Source organism: Styela clava, chromosome 3, assembly GCF_964204865.1.
Source record: "Styela clava chromosome 3, kaStyClav1.hap1.2, whole genome shotgun sequence".
Lineage (NCBI taxonomy): Eukaryota > Metazoa > Chordata > Ascidiacea > Stolidobranchia > Styelidae > Styela > Styela clava.
Window position 1 is genome coordinate 17,684,652 of NC_135252.1, and position 18,936 is coordinate 17,703,587.

At 35.4% G+C, this 18,936-nt stretch overlaps 1 protein-coding gene across 2 annotated transcripts; it reads right to left on the reverse strand.

The window, feature by feature from the left end:
- Positions 1–157: 157 nt before the first annotated feature.
- Positions 158–10,853, reverse strand: LOC120343215 (peroxisomal carnitine O-octanoyltransferase-like). 2 transcript variants are annotated; one of them, XM_078110675.1, is made up of 13 exons: positions 10,604–10,853; positions 9,599–9,700; positions 8,898–9,025; positions 8,384–8,502; positions 7,940–8,088; positions 7,219–7,436; positions 6,701–6,914; positions 3,922–4,091; positions 3,179–3,276; positions 2,769–2,845; positions 2,322–2,443; positions 1,905–2,009; positions 158–1,165 (listed from the first exon to the last, which is right to left on the reverse strand). In XM_078110675.1, the coding sequence occupies exons 1-13, from the start codon at positions 10,740–10,742 to the stop codon at positions 971–973; spliced, it is 1,836 nt and encodes a 611-aa protein (XP_077966801.1). In that variant the 5' UTR covers positions 10,743–10,853; the 3' UTR covers positions 158–970. The 2 variants fall into 2 exon arrangements, with proteins under 2 accessions (XP_077966801.1, XP_039268283.2); XM_039412349.2 differs by having other exon boundaries at positions 159–1,165; positions 8,898–9,022.
- Between the last annotated feature and the right edge of the window lie 8,083 nt (positions 10,854–18,936).

Consider the following 18,936-nt stretch of genomic DNA (forward strand, 5'->3'; position numbering starts at 1 on the left):
AAACAAAAAAATATTTAGGTGATCACTTCACAACAACAAAACCGGCCCAATAAAACAACTTCACCTTTCCCATTTTAAATTCCCCCCAGTTGTATTTATGTCTGATTGAATTGTATGGCACAAACTGTCAAAGAGTTACATCTACACCCTCGTCAGAAAGTCATTTAAATTCCTGATAGTTCATAGGATTCCATTCTACACTTTAGTCAACACAGCATCACTCAAATATATTATAATCAATTATTGCATATATAATGATTACAGCAGCCAATGATAATAATTTCACCATTCACGAGGATTAGTTGCCATTAAACGGTCATTTGCTACAATGCATAGATCGAACAGTGGATAATAAAAAAGAATTAGAGAATTGAAAAATATGATAGATATGATATTAATATACAGACAAAAATATTCATCGAAAATTTGATTTTTAAAACCGTATAAATTCAGCCAATATAACTTTGGGAATAATTAGAACATAATATTAAAGTATTTAATACTGTAGCAATTTGCTTAATTTTATAAAAAAATATCTTGCCAACTTGGGGGGCACTGATGGTATACAGTATTCATCAAATATTACTGATTACACTCTGTAACTGACATCACTTGAGTAAAATAAAACAAAGAAAATTTGACATCTAACCCCATCATGCTAAATCCCTTCCAGGTACTTTATAATTGAAAGTGTATAAATATCATTGGGGTTCAAGGATAAATGAAAAAACATCAGCAGAATAATGGACCAGGAATATATGAATAAGACAATTTCAGAGCAAAAATGCCATTGACCAACTCAAAACAATTAAATTGTATGATTAATATATGTAACAAAGAAAATTGGTACAATCTGGTCACGGTTACTGTAAAAAAGTACAACAGAAAGAGAATTAAAGCACCTATATCATAGTATAAACAGCATAGAGTTTTGTTACTAAAAAATTTTTGAAATAATTAAACTTGAAAATTACAGACGTGAATAATTGTTCACCATCAAATCGAAGACATCTTGTAAAGCTTTTCCAATCTGCAGTGCCATATCCTTTGCATCTGTTTTTGGTCCAGTTCTCATCGTCGTGACAACAAAGGTCATATAATTGTTGTTTATTTTATAGAATGTTCCATATCCATCATCTCGCATTGGAACAACCCCTCCGGCAGCCTACATAAAATGTAATAGAAAGCTTAAAGCATACTTACTACCATTTGAGAGTAGAGCAGTCATTAGAAATCAAAATGTAGATCAAACTTTGCAAAAAATGTGAGAAGTTTGAAATTACATTCAACATTTGAATAGGGTTATCATGGAAGGGGCCTTTGAAAATTGTTGGGCAGCAAACCATGTCATTCTACCACTTGTGAGCCATTGAAATGAATGGTTACTGTGTTTCAATATCATTACTCAATACTTTGGCATATTTGCTTGAGTTGGACTATAGGGTTTGTCAAATACAGGGCGACACAAAGAAACAGATCTTGGATTATAGAAGAGCACAACTTTTGTGCAAAACGTCCTAGATCAGGGTTTCCCAAACTGGGGTCCGCAGTTTCATTCATAAAATTGCTCCGATAATCGATAAATTGTGCAGTGAAAGGCAATTTCATCCATCACAATAATGTCGTTTGTGTTCTAAATGAAACATTATCCTTCCTCATTGGTTAGGAACAGGAATCATTAGGGCATAGGACGGTTGTGCGTCAAAAATAAGATTCACAAACAGGGGTCTGCGGCTCAAAAAGTTTGGGAAACCCTGTCGTAGATTACTGAAACTTTTGGGTACAATCATACACAGAGTTCGCTTGTCAAATAAATTTTCTCCGTTTTTGTAGAAGTTATTAATAAATTTAAGTGTTCTGTTTTTTTGGATCTGTCGTAGAAAAAATTGTGTGCTGATACTCACATTGGTGTATCCTGTAAAACTTGTTGAAAGAACAAAGTTTCCATTTCCTCCAGATTTTTCAAATGAAGCATCCGAAAATATTTTAGGTAGCTTTTCACCATTTTCCTGCAAAATTGAAATGAACTAACATGATTTTCAGGCAGTGCAGCCCAGGGTTTCCATTCAGATCCGAGAATCTATGTTAATATATATATTGACTGAATATCATCAAACACCAATTATGGCTACCAATATTGGTAAACTTGCTGCATTTCAAGAGAATAAGAGACACTTAAACCATTTCCCAGGGGCTTCCTCTCACCAACGAAATGTTTTGTTAGGGTTCCACACTGTTGAAAAGGTTGAAAACCACTGCATTACACTATATTCATCTGAAAAAAAAACTAATCAAAGTTATTCATATAAAAAGCATCTTACATTTGCTATCGCAGCGATACCAAGCATATGTCGATCACATCCTCTTCCTGCTTTGCATTCCTCCATCAACCAAACATATTTATCACAGGCCTTCATGAACAATTCTTCCTTGTTTGGAAGATCTGACCGAAAACAATACGCATTGTCAATTACATTTTAACTTTGTATGTTTGCAAAGATGCTCAGCATTTATATTAAGCAATTTATAGCAAACGTTTGATTAGAAAACTTATGTCAGGCCGGCTAATATACATAGTGACATACATATATGTATATTCATTTTATGAGCCATCACTCACCAACTCTGAAGAAATTGATGAGGCAGGAATGCTCCACACATGATCATTCCATGTATAGAAATTATATTATTTTTAGCTTATACCGATATCAGTAAAATAACTGATATTATCGATACGTCTTTATTATTAAAGAGCGAAAAGTTCAAACCAGAAATCATTGCTTCACAAAATTCAACAACTTCATGGGTACAAGTACGTAAGGTCTCTGTTCTTCCACGATAAAAGCTGGAAAATAAAGTGTAGTTTATTGATATTTTTGTTGTGGAATTTAGAATCAGTATTGGACTTGAGATAGGGAATGATTTTCTCATTTATTCCTAGACAGAAGAAAGCCAATGAGGAGGCTTAAGGTGTATTACAGCCTCTCGTTCAGCTGCCAATTCGTGTCGTTTATGGGATTAGATGGGAAGTTATTTGTTTCAGATGTATCGACATGGTGGAGGAAGCCGTAACCGATCACCCAACAGTGGTGAGATGTCCGGCAATCTTCTTCACCCTGGATGAATTGAAAAGTGTCCAAGCACCTGCTCAGCACTCAATATAAATTAGTATCCTTACATTCGAGTTGTTGAAGTCTCATAAGTCGGAGCAGGACGGCCATGTTTTCTCATAAAAGCAAGTTGAATGCAAATCTGTGCAAATGCACATGAATGAATCTGGAAAAAGTAATCAACATTTTTTTAGTTTTTTAGGATAACAATTTTCAGAGGGAAGCTGATAAGACGCGTTATGATATGGCCGTCCGTCTGGTTACCAGTTCATGACTGGTATCAAAAATTTGACCAGTTATTTGTTTCAGATGAATTTGATGGTGGAGATAGTCGTAACCGACCAGCGGTTACCATTAACCACCCTACAATGAGAAATTTCTTCGCAAATTATTATCTACCCTCATGATGCAAACCCATGCAAGGTTATAAGAGATGTGATGGCAAGCGTATTACTATCGCTTAGCCACTCCTCCTAATAATCCGTTTTGTAGGATAGTAGCATTACCCCATGCAGGTTTGCTCTTAAGTGTAGGCTATTCAAATTATTATGTAACAGGCTGACAAACAGACGAACATATTTGCGATATATAACACAATCAATTTCAAGATAAAAGTTCTGAAAACTATGAACGCTTTGTGGTAGCAGATTTACCAATGTGAATGCATGATATTACGTAACTATCAGCCAAATTTGAGTTAGCAAGGTTTTCTCAAAATAAGGCAAGAAATGGTTGTAAACCAAATTCAATAATTCACCTGTAAATAGGAATTAGTGTTACAATGGAATACACATGCAAGTACCGTACTTACATGTTTCAGTTTTTTCAATGCTTTTTTTCCGAATTGATGAAAGTTGAAAAAGTAACAATCAAAATTTGAATTGAGGTTCTCAGCTGTTGTTGTAGCCTCTGCTATCCAGCTTTTAATTTTTTCATCCAAAACAAATGTAAGTTCAACAGGAGAATCAACTGGCGTTTGATCTGGAAAGCAATAAATAATCCTAAATCAGCGGTTTCCAGCTTTATTATGATAGAGCGGAACCTCAACCAAACGGAATGGAAACCCTGTGAAATAGTTTGTCTTTTATTGTCTTAATCTTGAGTTATAAATATATATAAAAGCAAACATGGTACTGACAAAGCAAAAGAATCTTCTAAGTGTAGCAAGTTAAATAATAGTGGCAAACCTGATAGATACTCGACTATATCTGATCAGTGGCACAACCAGCTGGGGGGTTACGGGGGGTCGTGTCCTCCCCGTTTGAATTTCGTTTTTTTTTTATTATTGTTCTATGTTAAAACAACGTCGTTCCACGGTCATAACAATCCGGTGTAAACTACTTTTTTTCCAGTGCTTTATCACCTCGACGTAATTTAACACCGCCCGACTTCAATCATACCTTTTTGCTGATAGTTACGTAATAATCGCTAACCCCGCGTATATGTTTGTATTCGAAAATGAGATATGTTATCTCAAAAAAGTAGAAATCGCGCGCTGTCGATGCGAATTGAAAGCGACAATAGCATAATGCTATCTCTCTCTCTCTTGTGCTTTATCATCTTGACGCAATGTAACGCCACCCGTCTTCATGTTATAATAATGCAGTAGAAACTCTGAAAATCTGGATACGAAAATTATTTTCGGAAAAATATTGCTTCGAATAACCTAAGATTTTCTACATATGAAAGGCCGAAAACCGAAAACGCCGTAAACATCCTACCGCCCCGCCCCCGTCCACGTTCTGATTTAAAAACATTCCACAATTATTTCATTTTTTATCGCAATCGAAAGCAGCCATGTGTGGCACGGCAATAACTAACAGTCGTCGTGAAAGGTTTTCAATAAACTCTGACTTGAAATGCTTATAAGACGTCGAGGACGTTTTTGGTTGAAAATTTTTTACATTTGTTATCGTATATTTCAATTTAGTCAAATTTTTTAATTTCTTGCAATCTATAAAATAGCTTCTATATATTATTTGGTTTCTATCGGAGATTTTATCGTTATCCCGAGTCCTGACGTCGTTGATAACAATATCGTTCATTTTAAGTTGGAGGTATTGGTTTATAATCAAAAAATTAAAACACATAACATGAAAAATTTAAATCAACGCTGACTCAAAAAGTAAAACACGTTTTTCCATCTTCATCCTCCATTATTGGCGGACGGAAATTTGGGAATCGGGTTTAACTAATTCGATTATGATGACGATGGTAAACAAAAGTACACAAACATACCATACCGTTCTTAGTTTTTAGTCGTTATTTCTCTGTCCTTTCTTCTTTCTATGTGCATATTAAGACCAAAAAACGTGTTTTATTATTGAATTCTGCGCTGATTTGAATATTTCATGTCGGCTGTTATGTATTTTTGTTTGTAAATGAATACCGCTAACTTTAACTGAACTGATGTTGTTATCAATGCCGGATGCCGACGAAATCCGCGATAGATATTAAATACTATTTAAGAGCTATTTTATACGCGCTAAATTAGAAGAAATGAAAAAATTTCCTGTTATGTTCGGTCACTATCGAAACTGAGGATGAAAACAACTAATTAAGACACAATTTGCCGAGGACGCCTAAACCATCTCGACTAAGTTAAAATACTCGATAAGAAAATATTTTCAATCAAAAACGTCCTCGAAGTCTTATAAGTTCTTCAAGTCGGCGTTTATCGAAATTCTTTCATTTCAGCTGTAATATATTGCCGAACCACACATGGACGACGACGCCTAGGATATGTGCGCCATATTTGGGATTATTATAAACACGAAAAACAGTATTTGAAGTTTGCGATATTTGAATTTAAATTCGATTTGGACATCCCTGCATTAAATTAGTCAGTTTTTAGTTGTGTTTCCAAAAATTAGTTGCAAATCAATTATTTCAATTGTCATTATGTCTTCCGGTGAGCTTCAGTTTAGTTTAGAATTTTTCCGGGGTTAGGGTCGGGAAAAGGTCAATTCGCAAGAAGTGCATTTTGTTTTTAGTCTTGACGAATTCATCCAACGAGCAAGGCGCGGCACGAGGGAAACACTGGAATTTATTCAAGCCGTGTTTTACTATCCACGAGGCGCAAAGCGAGGAAAACGTTGAAAATAATTAACACCTTTTCGTTAGCAATTCGCTGGAATGTAATGAACAGCGTTTTGCTACCCACGAAGTGCAAGACATAGCGAAGCGCCGTTAATGAACGAGTGCAAGGTAAGGGAAAGGCTGGGATTTAATCGATGGCGTTTCCCTTTTAACCATGAGCAATTTATCGTGGCCAGCGGGGCGACACCTAGGCGACCCCTAGTGGCGTTGCGACTTACGTCGTGGTTGCACTGTGTAAATTCCGGTCGGACCCCCCTGTTGAAAACGGCCTGGTTGCGCCACTGTATCTGATGTATGTTTTTTAATATAAACTTCCAGATTTAATTATAAAATTGCAAAACCCCTGGACTGTACTGGTTGAATCCTAGGGTGTCGCGAAATCACGGTTAAAAATTGTCCATAAAAGCATTTGTGAAACTTAATGAAGTAAAAGGGTCTGAATAAGCAAATAACTATGTCAAATACAAATCATGAAATATCATCAAACCTACCAGCATCCCACAATTCCATCAATTTCTGTTTCTTCATATCTTGTAGTATTGCTTCAGTATAAGCCATCATCGTCACAAAAACCATTCCATCTAATGGCGTATGATCGGTATGAATTACAAATTTACTATTCTTAGTGCAGATGTAATTAAACTTATCCATCCATCTGTTTCCATGAGACAGTGTAGCGCCACATCTAAGCAAATCTGTTTCATTCTGAAAATAAGTTACATATAGTAGAATTTAAATATTTATCCTGAAGGAGAGGAAAGCCACAATACCACATAATACTCTTGTTATTTGTCACATTAATAAAGCTTATTATCTTGGATGTCAACAAAATTGGAGAAGAAGTTTCATTGATATTTCCATAAACCTATATCAGTATTTTTAAAATATTCAGAACAGTTGGTTTCTGCTATGTGTCAAAATAATGTAACATAAAACATGACATGCATCAATTATTACCTAAATCGAGAATTTACCAGGGGCCTATAGATTTGAATGCACTTATACATACCTGTGGAGATTGATCAGATAATGAGAAACATGACAATGCAGTGTCAATGTCATGAATATTCCTCTTGTTTTGAGGTGAGAGTTCAATCAAATGTGATCGTGCATCAGCCCAAGTATCTCTATCTAATTCAGTCAGTGTAGAAACACCTTCACCACTTTTAGTGTTATTCACGATTTGAGAAATAACTTTATAAAATTGACTGGGGGTGTATATTTGCCCTGTTTAAAGAATTTAAAACCTGTAACCAATTCTATTTAACATGAGAGCTATTATCACACTACCCAAGCATATGATTTCTAGTAATACAAGTTCCTATAAATCGCAATCCCCTGAAAACAAAATACCAGAGCTGCAAAAGACATCAAACACACTGCGCTCAGAAAAGCAAACATTAAGTGCTTGATTGCTGTCACATCAGCAAACAAAATGTTAATATTTACAAGCCAGTACCTATACTAATCTTGACAGCATGTTTCAACTAACTTAAAAAAAATTATTTTTACAAATTGCAAAAAAAAATAATAAAGCTTGGTTCACAAATTAAAAAATAAATCTTGCAAAAAAAATTTGAGAATGAATGTGATATACAAATTTTACAATCTTTAATCGGACATAAATTCGGCAACTGTGTAAGCTTGTAATTCAATTAAATGTTCTCAGAACATAATATGAATCTACTCCATATGTGCTAACATTAACCAATCTATGTTGGTCTGCCTACCTGTTTTTGAGACGCTCTCTATCTTGTATATTCTTTTGCGATAGAAAATAATAATATGTGTCGGACAGTCTCCCTCATAAATTGTTTTGAAACAATTGAACAATTCATCCGTTTCTTTATATGGTATTCGACAAGTATTGAATAAGAACCTGTTGTAAATACATCATACAAAATTACAAATAGATTTATGAGAAATCAGGAATTGTAATCTTTGTTATTAGAGGCAGTAGTAATTTTTAAAGTGTGAATAAAAGTTGCTAACACCTCTACAATTTTGCTTTTTGAAATTTTTAATTTAGCGATGTGGAAGAATCCCCACTATTTACTAGGTCATTGAAGATTAAAAAAATAGAATAGGATTTATTTCTGAAACTCTCATCCCAATGTTCAGCGCTTGTGCTCATCCCTTCACCCATAGTGTAATAAATTACTAAGAAGACAAACCTGAACTGATACATTGTAAAACTATTTCCTCTGCTATCTTTCTGCTGTTTCAACTTTTCTTCGCGTAGAAGAGACCAATATTTCATTACAAAATGTAATTGCCATGCTGCACTCTTGATCTGAACATTTCAACGATTGACGAGGTAGAATTGAAAATACTATCAGCAAATATTAATGAAAGCATAATACACATGTAACAAGAACTCACACAATTATTACTGAGTGAAGCTATGGATGACCAAATAAAATGTCAACAGCAGTTTGTGTTAATACATTAAGGAAAACAGTCATTAGGTTATGAATTCCACGTAACTGAAGAAATCCCACTGCAATTACAAAGCATGAAATAGCATAGCTGTCTAACTAAGCATAAACCATGGACTTCTTTTAATCCATCAATTTGACAAGCATAATGCATTACCAATACATTCTTTTCAATAATGCATTTATTTTTTTTCACCTTTTACACACACAAGATTTTCCAGGATATAAATGCACATGTATTCCAACAAACCTGATCTGATGAATCGACTGGCCAATAACTAAACACAGGAATTCCAGTAAAATTAAGATTTCCAGATGCTCCACGGAATTTTAAGTAACCATCGGTCCACCATTCATCCAACCAGTTTCTTTTAACTGCCATAATGAGATGAAATAACAAAATTATCATATAAAGCAAGTATGTATACTGAACTCACTAGAGTAGTTACTTTTTTCAAACCCCAGACAAAACTTATAATAAATATAACTTATTGTATTCAATACTTGGCGGGCATTACCGGTATACTAATAAATGCAACTTCCCATTATGTGTGCAGTAATAGTATTCATTAAAGTACAAAACAAAAATTCAAATCCAAGCCTGCTCTATATAAAGATACTCTACTAACTATTTTTAACTACAATCATATTTGTCTAGTACTTGCAATATTGATAAGTATGTTGTGAAAAAAATAAGTATGACAACTGTGAGGAAAAAATACAGAAAATTAGGCAGTAATGGGATAGTTCATATACCTGCTATTTACACCCTCTTCCAATAAAAGTATACATGCATTTATTTATAAAATGCTTACTCTGAGCAACTTTTCTTTTAACAATAACAAATATATTTTTTCTGAAAAAATTGTGTCTTGTCAAGCGCAATTTTTATATTACTTTGTGGTCCTTAGTATAACGATTACCAATTTAGTGGCATCAAATATATTATACCTTGACTTCTTCGCAGAAGAGATTCATGAAGTTGTACCCCCTCATTTTTCACAAAGTTCTCAGCGATACATTGAGTATTCAGAAATTCTTCTTTCGTGACAGCTAATAAAAATTTTGAACAGAAAATTTAGAATAAAAACAAAAGCAAAAACAATATCATGTTATATTGTGCTGAAATATAAGTCAGTTGAAATTTTAGAATCAGCTTAAATTCTGAAATTAAGGGATTTACATCACTAAAATAGCGTTTATAAAAATGAGAGAATAAATAGCAGGTTATGCTTGTCTTATGCATTTAATGTTTTTCTAATATATCGGTAGTCATTTCTTGCTGCAAAGTCCCAAGAGCATGCAAGTTGCTTTGATAAAAAACTTGAATCGGTTACTTTGACAACATCGGTTACTTTGGCGGCGCGGCGGTGTGGCTCAACGGGCTAAGCGTTAGGAATACGATCGCCACCGCACCTCTAATTACTCTGCGTGGGTTCGCAGGTTCGAATCCCATGCAGGGATGGTTATGTGCGAGAGGATTGCTGGACTCCTCGCCGTCGTTGGGTGGTTCACATAACCGCTGGTCGGTTACGGGCTTACGGCTTCCTCCACCACCAAGTCCATGCTTCCGAAAAAACAAACAATATAACTAATCCCATACCCGACTTGGAATGGTAACCGAACGAGAGGCCGTGGTTCGCCATACGGTATGGCTAAGCCGTCTTATCGCCTTTCCTCTCCCCCGGGATAAATATGTAAATCCTATCTTAATATATCGGTAGTCATTTATTTCTGCAAAGCCCCAAGAGCATGCAAGTTGCTTTGCTAAAAAACTTGAATCGGTTACGGTACTTTGCCGACATAAGTAGAAATACTGAAATAGGCGCTACGGTACCGGTACCGGTACCGGTACGGTAGGCCAGTTCCTTTCCTCTTCTCTCAGTCTCTAGTCTACCATTTTACTTTTTTCAGTATTACCAAGAACACCAAAAATCTATAATCAGAATACAGCACCTGCTTTGCAAGAATCAATGTATTTCTGAATAGAATCATTTAGGTCTGGCAATGGAAGAGATGGCAATTTGTCATCCTGCGCAAAAGTTCGTTTCGATGGATCCGGATCTTCCTCAATAAAAAAAGATTCCATTTTCATGTGTCACGTAGCTCCTACTAATACAGTAATACGACGTCTTTTCAGGAAAAATCCTTTTAGATGTTCCGCGTTTACTACAGATTGTCTTGCAATCTTAGCAAACATACGGTACGGTTAAAAAACCACTGTGAATCCAGTGGAATTTCAGCGGAAAATATTCTGCAGTTTTCAATCGGTTCCCATGCGGAAAATAATCTCTTATTACAATATTTATAAAGGATAAATGGATCCTATTTGGAATAATATGTTCCGAAGGAAACAACTCAGACCAGAATATAAGTTTAAGCACATTCAGCTGGTAGTGGTAATTACAACATACATAACTGCATATCACATAAAACAAAAAAACTAAAACGTATTAGAATATATTTGCTGAATGAAAAAAAATACAAAATAAAAATAGGCTACATTTGATGGGAACACAAAAATATCGGAAAATATTTTTGCAATGTTACATGCAAACTCTAGGGTTCGAGACCAAACGCAAATATGATCCGCAAAGTTCCGACAACTTTTAACAGCAATTTTGAATAGTACCAATAGTGAAAAGTATTATATATAAAAGTTGAAGAGAACAACGCGGAACTCTATGATTTATGGGGCTCCAAATACAGGCCAAAAACAAGATTTTCTGAAATTTGATGCGTACTCGATATCTCGAGGCCGAATTCGAATATGTTGCTTTATATGCCGACAACTTTTGACAACGATTTCGATCACATGTACAAGTCAAGTGTCTAACACAAAAATATGATTAACAGCGGAACAAAACTTAACAAAATATGGCCCTTCAAAAAGTGACGAAAAATCAGATTTTGATATATTTCATACGAACTCAATGATTCGATGCCTAATTCGAATATGGTCCGCAAAGTGCCGACAACTTTTAACAGTAATTTTGAATAGAACCAATAGTGAAAAGTAAAAGTTGAAGGGAACAAAGCGGGACTTTATGATTTATGGGGCTCCAAATACAGGCCAAAAACAAGATTTTCTGAAATTTGATGCGTACTCGATATATCGAGGCCGAATTCGAATATGTTGCTTTATATGCCGACAACTTTTGACAGGATTTCGATCACATGTATAAGTCAAGTGTCTAACACCAAAGTATGATCAACAGCGGAACGAAGCTTAACAAAATATGGCCCTTCGAAAATTTACGAAAAATCAGATTTTGCTGTATTTCGTGCGAACTCAATGATTCGATGCCGAATTCGAATATGATCCGCAAAGTGCCGACAACTTTTAACAGTAATTTTGTATAGTACCAATAGTGACAAGTATTATATATAAAAGTTGAAGGGAACAGAGCGGGACTTTATGATTTATGGGGCTCCAAATACAGACCAAAAACAAGATTTTCTGAAATTTGATGCGTACTCGATATATCGAGGCCGAATTCGAATATGATGCTTTATATGCCGACAACTTTTGACAACGATTTCGATGACATGTGCAAGTCAAGTGTCTAACACCAAAGTATGATCATCAGCAGAACAGAACTTAACTAAATATGGCCCTTCAAAAATTGACAAAAAATCAGATTTTGCTGTATTTCGTGCGAACTCAATGATTCGATGCCGGATTCGAATATGATCCGCAAAGTGCCGACAACTTTTAACAGTAATTTTGAATAGCAATATTAGTGACAAGTAATATATATAAAAGTTGAAGGGAACAAGGCGGGACTTTATGATTTATGGGGCTTCAAATACCGGCCAACAACAAAATTTTCTTAAACTTGTTCGTAATTTGTAAAAAATACGTAATGATACCACGTAGTGGAAGCAAATTTAAATAAATGTGAACTTTCAAAAATTGATGAAAAATCAGATTTTCTTATATGTTGTGCGAACTCGATTATCGATGCCGAATTCGAGTATGATCACTGTTAAAAAATTTTACATGGAATTCCATGGCAGCAAATATTTACGGTATTTTCCACTTAAAGTTACTCAATTTGCCCTGTAAAAATTACAGGACAATCCCGTTTTCACAGCCCAAATTGCAAAGAATTCCCAGTAATATTTATCCGACTTTCCGAGTTGATTTTACCTGAATTCCAAGTGAAACCGATCCGCTTTTCCCTGTAGAAAGTACACGACTTGCATGTATACTTGACACGGATGTTCGTGTAGAAGCGTGATAGAATTTCCCTGTATATGCAGTTAAAGGGAATTCCGTGGCAGCAATTCAAACTTGGAATTCCGTGTATCTCTAAGTAACACCCAATATTATGACAGATCAACTAAAACAAACTTAGAGAAGTTTATTCTCAAAAACAAATCACCAAAAAATTAAACATAAAAATCACAGGCACAGACAGGGGGTGTGGTAACGACCACACTACTTTCAATATGTTTTTAGGTGATTTTTAAGCATATTTTCCATCACTATATGTCATCGAAATAACAAATTTTTCAGCATGCGCCAAGACTTAAAATAATTTTCAAATACGATCATGAACTCAAGCTAGAAATCCTTATATTTGACCCCCATCTCCCCAAAAACATATTGTTTTCGGTTTCCAAATGGTTACGGTCCAAATCCGAAGAACAGTACATTATATTATTCAAGTTTGATTTTGAAAATTAGTGGATTTCCCAAAATCAGGTTTTCGTGGGAAATTTTTTAACGAAAAACAGTTAAAAAAATATTTTCATTTTAATATAGTCTGGGGCGATTTTCTAGTGTTTTGATACTCCAGTGCCGTATTCCTTGGATTCTAAGTAAAATTTCTTGAATAATTAAATACCAAAATATGTTGAATAACTTTTTGGCAAGCAAAAGGACTAAAAATTAATCAAAAAATGTGTTTTTTTTTCTTCTAGATTTCCAACAAGTCGATTTAGGTACTAATATACAGAGTCACCCACCTCTCGCTCATTGTACCGCCATTGATAATGAACGTTCACAAATTCAATATGCATATTGAATACGTTAACGTACTATAGTTAGAATGAACAGTACTATGAGCGAAGGATAGGTGAATGCATAGTGGTAAGTATTGGATATAATTGTGAAGGGGAACGAGGTGGGACTTTATTAAATATGGGCTAAAAATCAGATTTTGCCATATTTGGTGCGAAATCCATGAATCAAAGTCGAGTTCGAATATAGTACTCTATTTGTTGACAACTTTGGACAATGGTTTCTTAGACATGTATAAATGGAGTGTCCAACACCAAAGTATGATCATCAGCGGAACGAAAATTAAAAAAAGAACTTATTATAACTCATTAATATTACTTTTATGGTTTTCTTGTATTATTTTCCAACAAAACAATACCACAACCATTAGTATATCTACAATCTTTACCGTGAAATTCACAATTACATTTACTGATTTTACAAGCTCATAAGTCGTAAACGAGTCAATTATCGACATTACATTGTAATTCACGTTTAATTTTACGTTCTTGTTTACAATTTTATCACCCTGTTGACAAGCATGGTCGGGTGACACATTTTTCATAACATCACAGGGCCAAGGATGGTGTAGATCAGGGGGCACCAACCTTTTCGAAGCCGAGGGCTACTTTTTGGGTACAGATTAAGCTGCGGGCCAGTTCAATGTACACTTCTAAAAAAATCAGTTGCTCGATTAACCTATAATTATTGATATAATTACTTGTATTTAGTGAAGTATAGACACTAATAAACTTTAGGATTATTCAAGAAATCAAACGATTATCACAACGTTGCAAATAAATTTCTATATCAATAACACTTGTATTTCAAAACTGAGCGTTTTTAAATTGATTTTCAACACTCTGCACAAGTCTAAGATAAAATGGACTTAACAGTTGTACTATCAAATGTTGCAGAGTATTATACTCCGACGAGTAACTTGACACTGTAACTTTGAGCGAGTTGCAGATTTTCATCAGTGAGGCGTGTTCCATGTTTGTTCCTGGTGGAGTGAGTCGCACCGCTATGGACAATCGTGTTAAGCGTTAGGTTCGCAGGTTAGAATCCCATGCGGGGATAGTTATGTGCGAAAGGATTACTGGACTCCTCGCCGCCGTAGGGTGGTTCACGTAACCGCTGGTCGGTTTAAGGCTTCCTTCGCCATCAAGTCCAGGCTTTCGGAAACAAATAACTAACTAATCCCATACCCGACATCGAGTGGTAACCGGACGAGAGGCCGTGGTTCGCCATATGGTTAAGCCGTCCTATAGGCTATCTTCTCCCCCGGGATAAATATGTAAATCTCCTCCTATCCTGAGTTTATGTCAAAGATGTTGATTCGAAAGGATAGGTTGAAACAAACGATGGTCTCGTAAAATAGGATTGCCGTATGATTTGAATCGCAAGCTTTTTCTGTCCGTACTGTGCTGACCAGTGGAGTGGAAGTGGTGACTCCTCTACGGCCCATGGGTCGGGGCCACGGCCTATTGAAATGGGCCTCGGCCCATCAATTTTTGTAAAGGGATAAAATAATAAAGACTAATAAATATGTAAATCCTACCCACTCCCCGAACTCATAATAGAACTAGGCCGATAATGTGAAAAATCTGAACAAAATTTTGTCCTAACCCTAACCTGGTACACATACTTCAGGTGTATCCTTTTCTGTAGCTTGGTATTTTGCTTTATTTTTATGTAAAGGCTTATTGTAAGAAAAAGGTTTGGTGGCATAATGGCATCCTGCGATTTTTTTTGGTTCGAATATAATTGAAAATTTTGGTAAGATAATTGAATTTTTCCTGATGGACCGCGGCCCATAGCTTGATGGGCCATGGCCCATGTGGCCCAATTAGATGAGCCGTGGACCCGGCCCATGGGGCCGTAGAGGAGTCACCACCCCTGTAGGACCAGTGGGTAGTTAGCGCGGAAGATTACGTGACAAGATGTGAAATATCTTTCCGCTTTGCCGTCGCTAAAATCGCCCCACTAATGAGACACACGCAGGCTGTTTTCATGGTGGTATAAATATATCCACCTCCCATTCATCGAGAAAATGATGGAATTTTCTTTGGAATCAATAATTGTATTATTACTGCTCCGCTAACCAACGGACAAGAAAAAGCGCGGGTTCGTGGAAAGGGATCTCAGTGTGATGTCATAATTGGAAGAGTGTTAATTGACCCGTCACATTACTGAGGTCAAATAAAAATAGGTTGATGGTTACAATAATAAATATAGTGTCATTTCTAGTTCCCATATAAGTGTGATTTATACTAAAATAGCAGGACAAAATTCAATTGATGTAGCTTACTTATAAGAGCCGTTATTAAGCTTAGTTTGGAACAGACCTGCGGGCGACTCATATGGTCTTCGCGGGCGACTTGGTGCCCGCGGTCAACTCGTTGGTGACCCCTGGTGTAGATTGTAGAATATAGATGACTAAGAATGCATGCGAAGTGAATACGAACGAAGTCAAAGGGAGTAATCAGCTGTCATTGCGATCCGGGTTAAAAGTGATTATCAGCTTTTCAGAACTATGGCTCACAACCTTTAAGTTTTAAGATACTGTGAATTGCTATATGCATTTCAAAACTATGGCTCACAACCTTTAAGTTTTGAGATACTGTGAATTGCTATATATAGGACAGGCATATTCTGTTAATTTGCGATAGTGAAATTTACGTTCGGCCATGCATGAAATAACTAATAACATGCCACCTGGCATTAGGTTTTAATGTAACAAATCGAAATGAAAAAAAGAAAATGACTGTACACTTGCAACATGAAATTAGGCAAATACGCAAAACTGTAATGAAATTCCAAAAATTCAGATTTCTACAATATTGTGATTGAATCATAAATAATCTGTCCCTTTTTCGTAGATTATTTATATGCATGACGCAATAAGTGGAAACTTCAAAAAATAGTACGTTTTTAGGATATTTTAGAACATTTTCTCTTTACCTGTCAAATAATCTTCGTATGTCGGAGTCGTCCACGAAAATATCTTTATCATCATAAGTCACTTGCTGTATTCCTTTTGATAAAATGCTGTTTCGGAAGTAGCAAATTTTCTGCTGTCTGCAGCAGCATGGAGAGAAACATACAAGCCAGTTGAATTGGAAATTTTCGCCGAAAATATTAGTACAATTACGATTTTTATTAATCATTAACAATTTGCTGTGATCCAGTTGTAAAAACAGGTGATATCGTCTTCCAACATTTTTTGTAGATGATTGTTGTTTTAAAGCTTTGTAATATCTGCAATATATTACAATAATGCCGATAAAAAATCATCAAACAGTTCTACCCAATGAGGAGCCCAATGAGTCATCAGTATCATTTTTGTAATCCTTGTTTAACTTTGAAACAAGGTATTTAACCTCGACAACTGGTGGAACACAAATTGTATGCTAAGCCTTCTTTGGCCAATTAAAACAGTAAACGACAACTCGTGATCATAGCTTTCAAAATAATCACGGTCCTGGACATAAAGGGCAAAAAAACATAAACGTTTTGGTTTTCGACATGGTTGTTTCTTTAGAAATATTGCTAAGGGTTGGATCGATACAACTCAGAACGTTTTGACTTTTTCCGGGGAAAATGCAAGTATACCAATGACCCATATTTCATGTCCCATATTTCATAAAGTCCCGCTTTGTTCCCCACCACTATATTATATAATACTTTTCACAACCTATATTATACATAATAACTGTTAAAAGTTGTCGGCACTTTGCGGATCATATTCGAATTCGGCATCGAATTATTAAGTTCGCACGAAATATAGCAAATTCTGATTTTTTGTCAATTTTCGAAGGTACATATTTTCTTAAGTCTTGTTCCGCTGTTGATCATAATTTGGTGTTTGACACTAGACTTGTACATGTAATCAAAATCGTTGTCAAAATTTGTCGGCATATGAAGCAACATATTCGAATTCGGCCTCGATATATCGAGTACGCATCAAATTTCGGAAAATCTTGTTTTTTGCCGGTTTTTGAAGCCCCATAAATCATAAAGTCCCGCTTTGTTCCCATCAACTTTTATTTATAATACTTTCCACTATTGGTACTATTCAAAATTATTGTTAGAAGTTGTCGGCACTTAGCGGATCATATTCGAATTCGGCATCGAATCATTGAGTTCGCACGAAATACAGCAAAATCCGATTTTTCGTAAATTTTTGAAGTGCCATATTTTGTTAAGTTTTGTTCCGCTGTTGATCATACTTTGGTGTTAGACACTTGACTTGTACATGTGATCGAAATCATTGTCAAAAGTTGTCGGCATATAAAGCAACATATTCGAATTCGACCTCGATATATCGAGTACGCATCAAATTTCAGAAAATCTTGTTTTTGGCCTGTATTTGGAGCCCCATAAATCATAAAGTCCCGCTTTGTACCTTTCAACTTTTATATATAATACTTTCCACTATTGGTACTATTCAAAATTACTGTCAAAAGTTGTCGGCACTTTGCGGATCATATTCGAATTCGGCATCAAATTATTGAGTTTGCACGAAATACAGCAAAATCTGATTTTTCGTCAAATTTTGAGGACCATATTTTGTTAAGTTTTGTTCCGCTGTTGATCATACTTTGGTGTTAGACATTTGACTTATACATGTGATCAAGATAGTTGTCAAAAGTTATTGGCATATAAAGCAACATATTCGAATTCGGCCTCGATATATTGAGTACGCATCAAATTTCAGAAAATCTTGTTTTTGGCCTGTATTTGGAGCCCCATAAATCATAAAGTCCCGCTTTGTACCCTTCAACTTTTATATATAATACTTTTCACTATCGGTACTATCGAAAATTACTGTTAAAAGTTGTCGGAACTTTGCGGATCATATTCGAATTCGGCATCGAATCATTGAGTTCGCACGAAATACAGCAAAATCTGATTTTTGTAAATATTCGAAGGTACATATTTTGTTAAGTTTTGTTCCGCTGTTGATCATACTTTGGTGTCACTTGACTTATACATGTGATCGAAATCGTTGTCAAAAGTTGTCGGCATATAAAGCAACATATTCGAATTCGGCCTCGAGATATCGAGTACGCATCAAATTTCAGAAAATCTTGTTTTTGGCCTGTATTTGAAGCCCCATAAATCATAAAGTCCCGCTTTGTTCCCTTCAACCTTGAACCTTCCCTTCCCTTGAGTTTGCATGTAACATTGCAAAAATATTTTCCGATATTTTTGTGTTCCCATCAAATGTAGCCTATTTTTATTTTGTATTTTTTTCATTCTGCAAATATATATTCTA

Excerpts from the sequence above, each read along its gene's own strand:
- LOC120343215 (XM_078110675.1), bottom strand. The coding sequence starts at position 10,742 with ATGAAAATGGAATCTTTTTTTATTGAGGAAGATCCGGATCCATCGAAA. Across the intron at positions 7,437-7,939 it reads AGAGAGCGTCTCAAAAACAG|GGCAAATATACACCCCCAGT; the intron begins GTAGGCAGACCA and ends TTCTTTAAACAG. Across the intron at positions 2,846-3,178 it reads GAGACTTCAACAACTCGAAT|CTTTTATCGTGGAAGAACAG; the intron begins GTAAGGATACTA and ends TTTATTTTCCAG.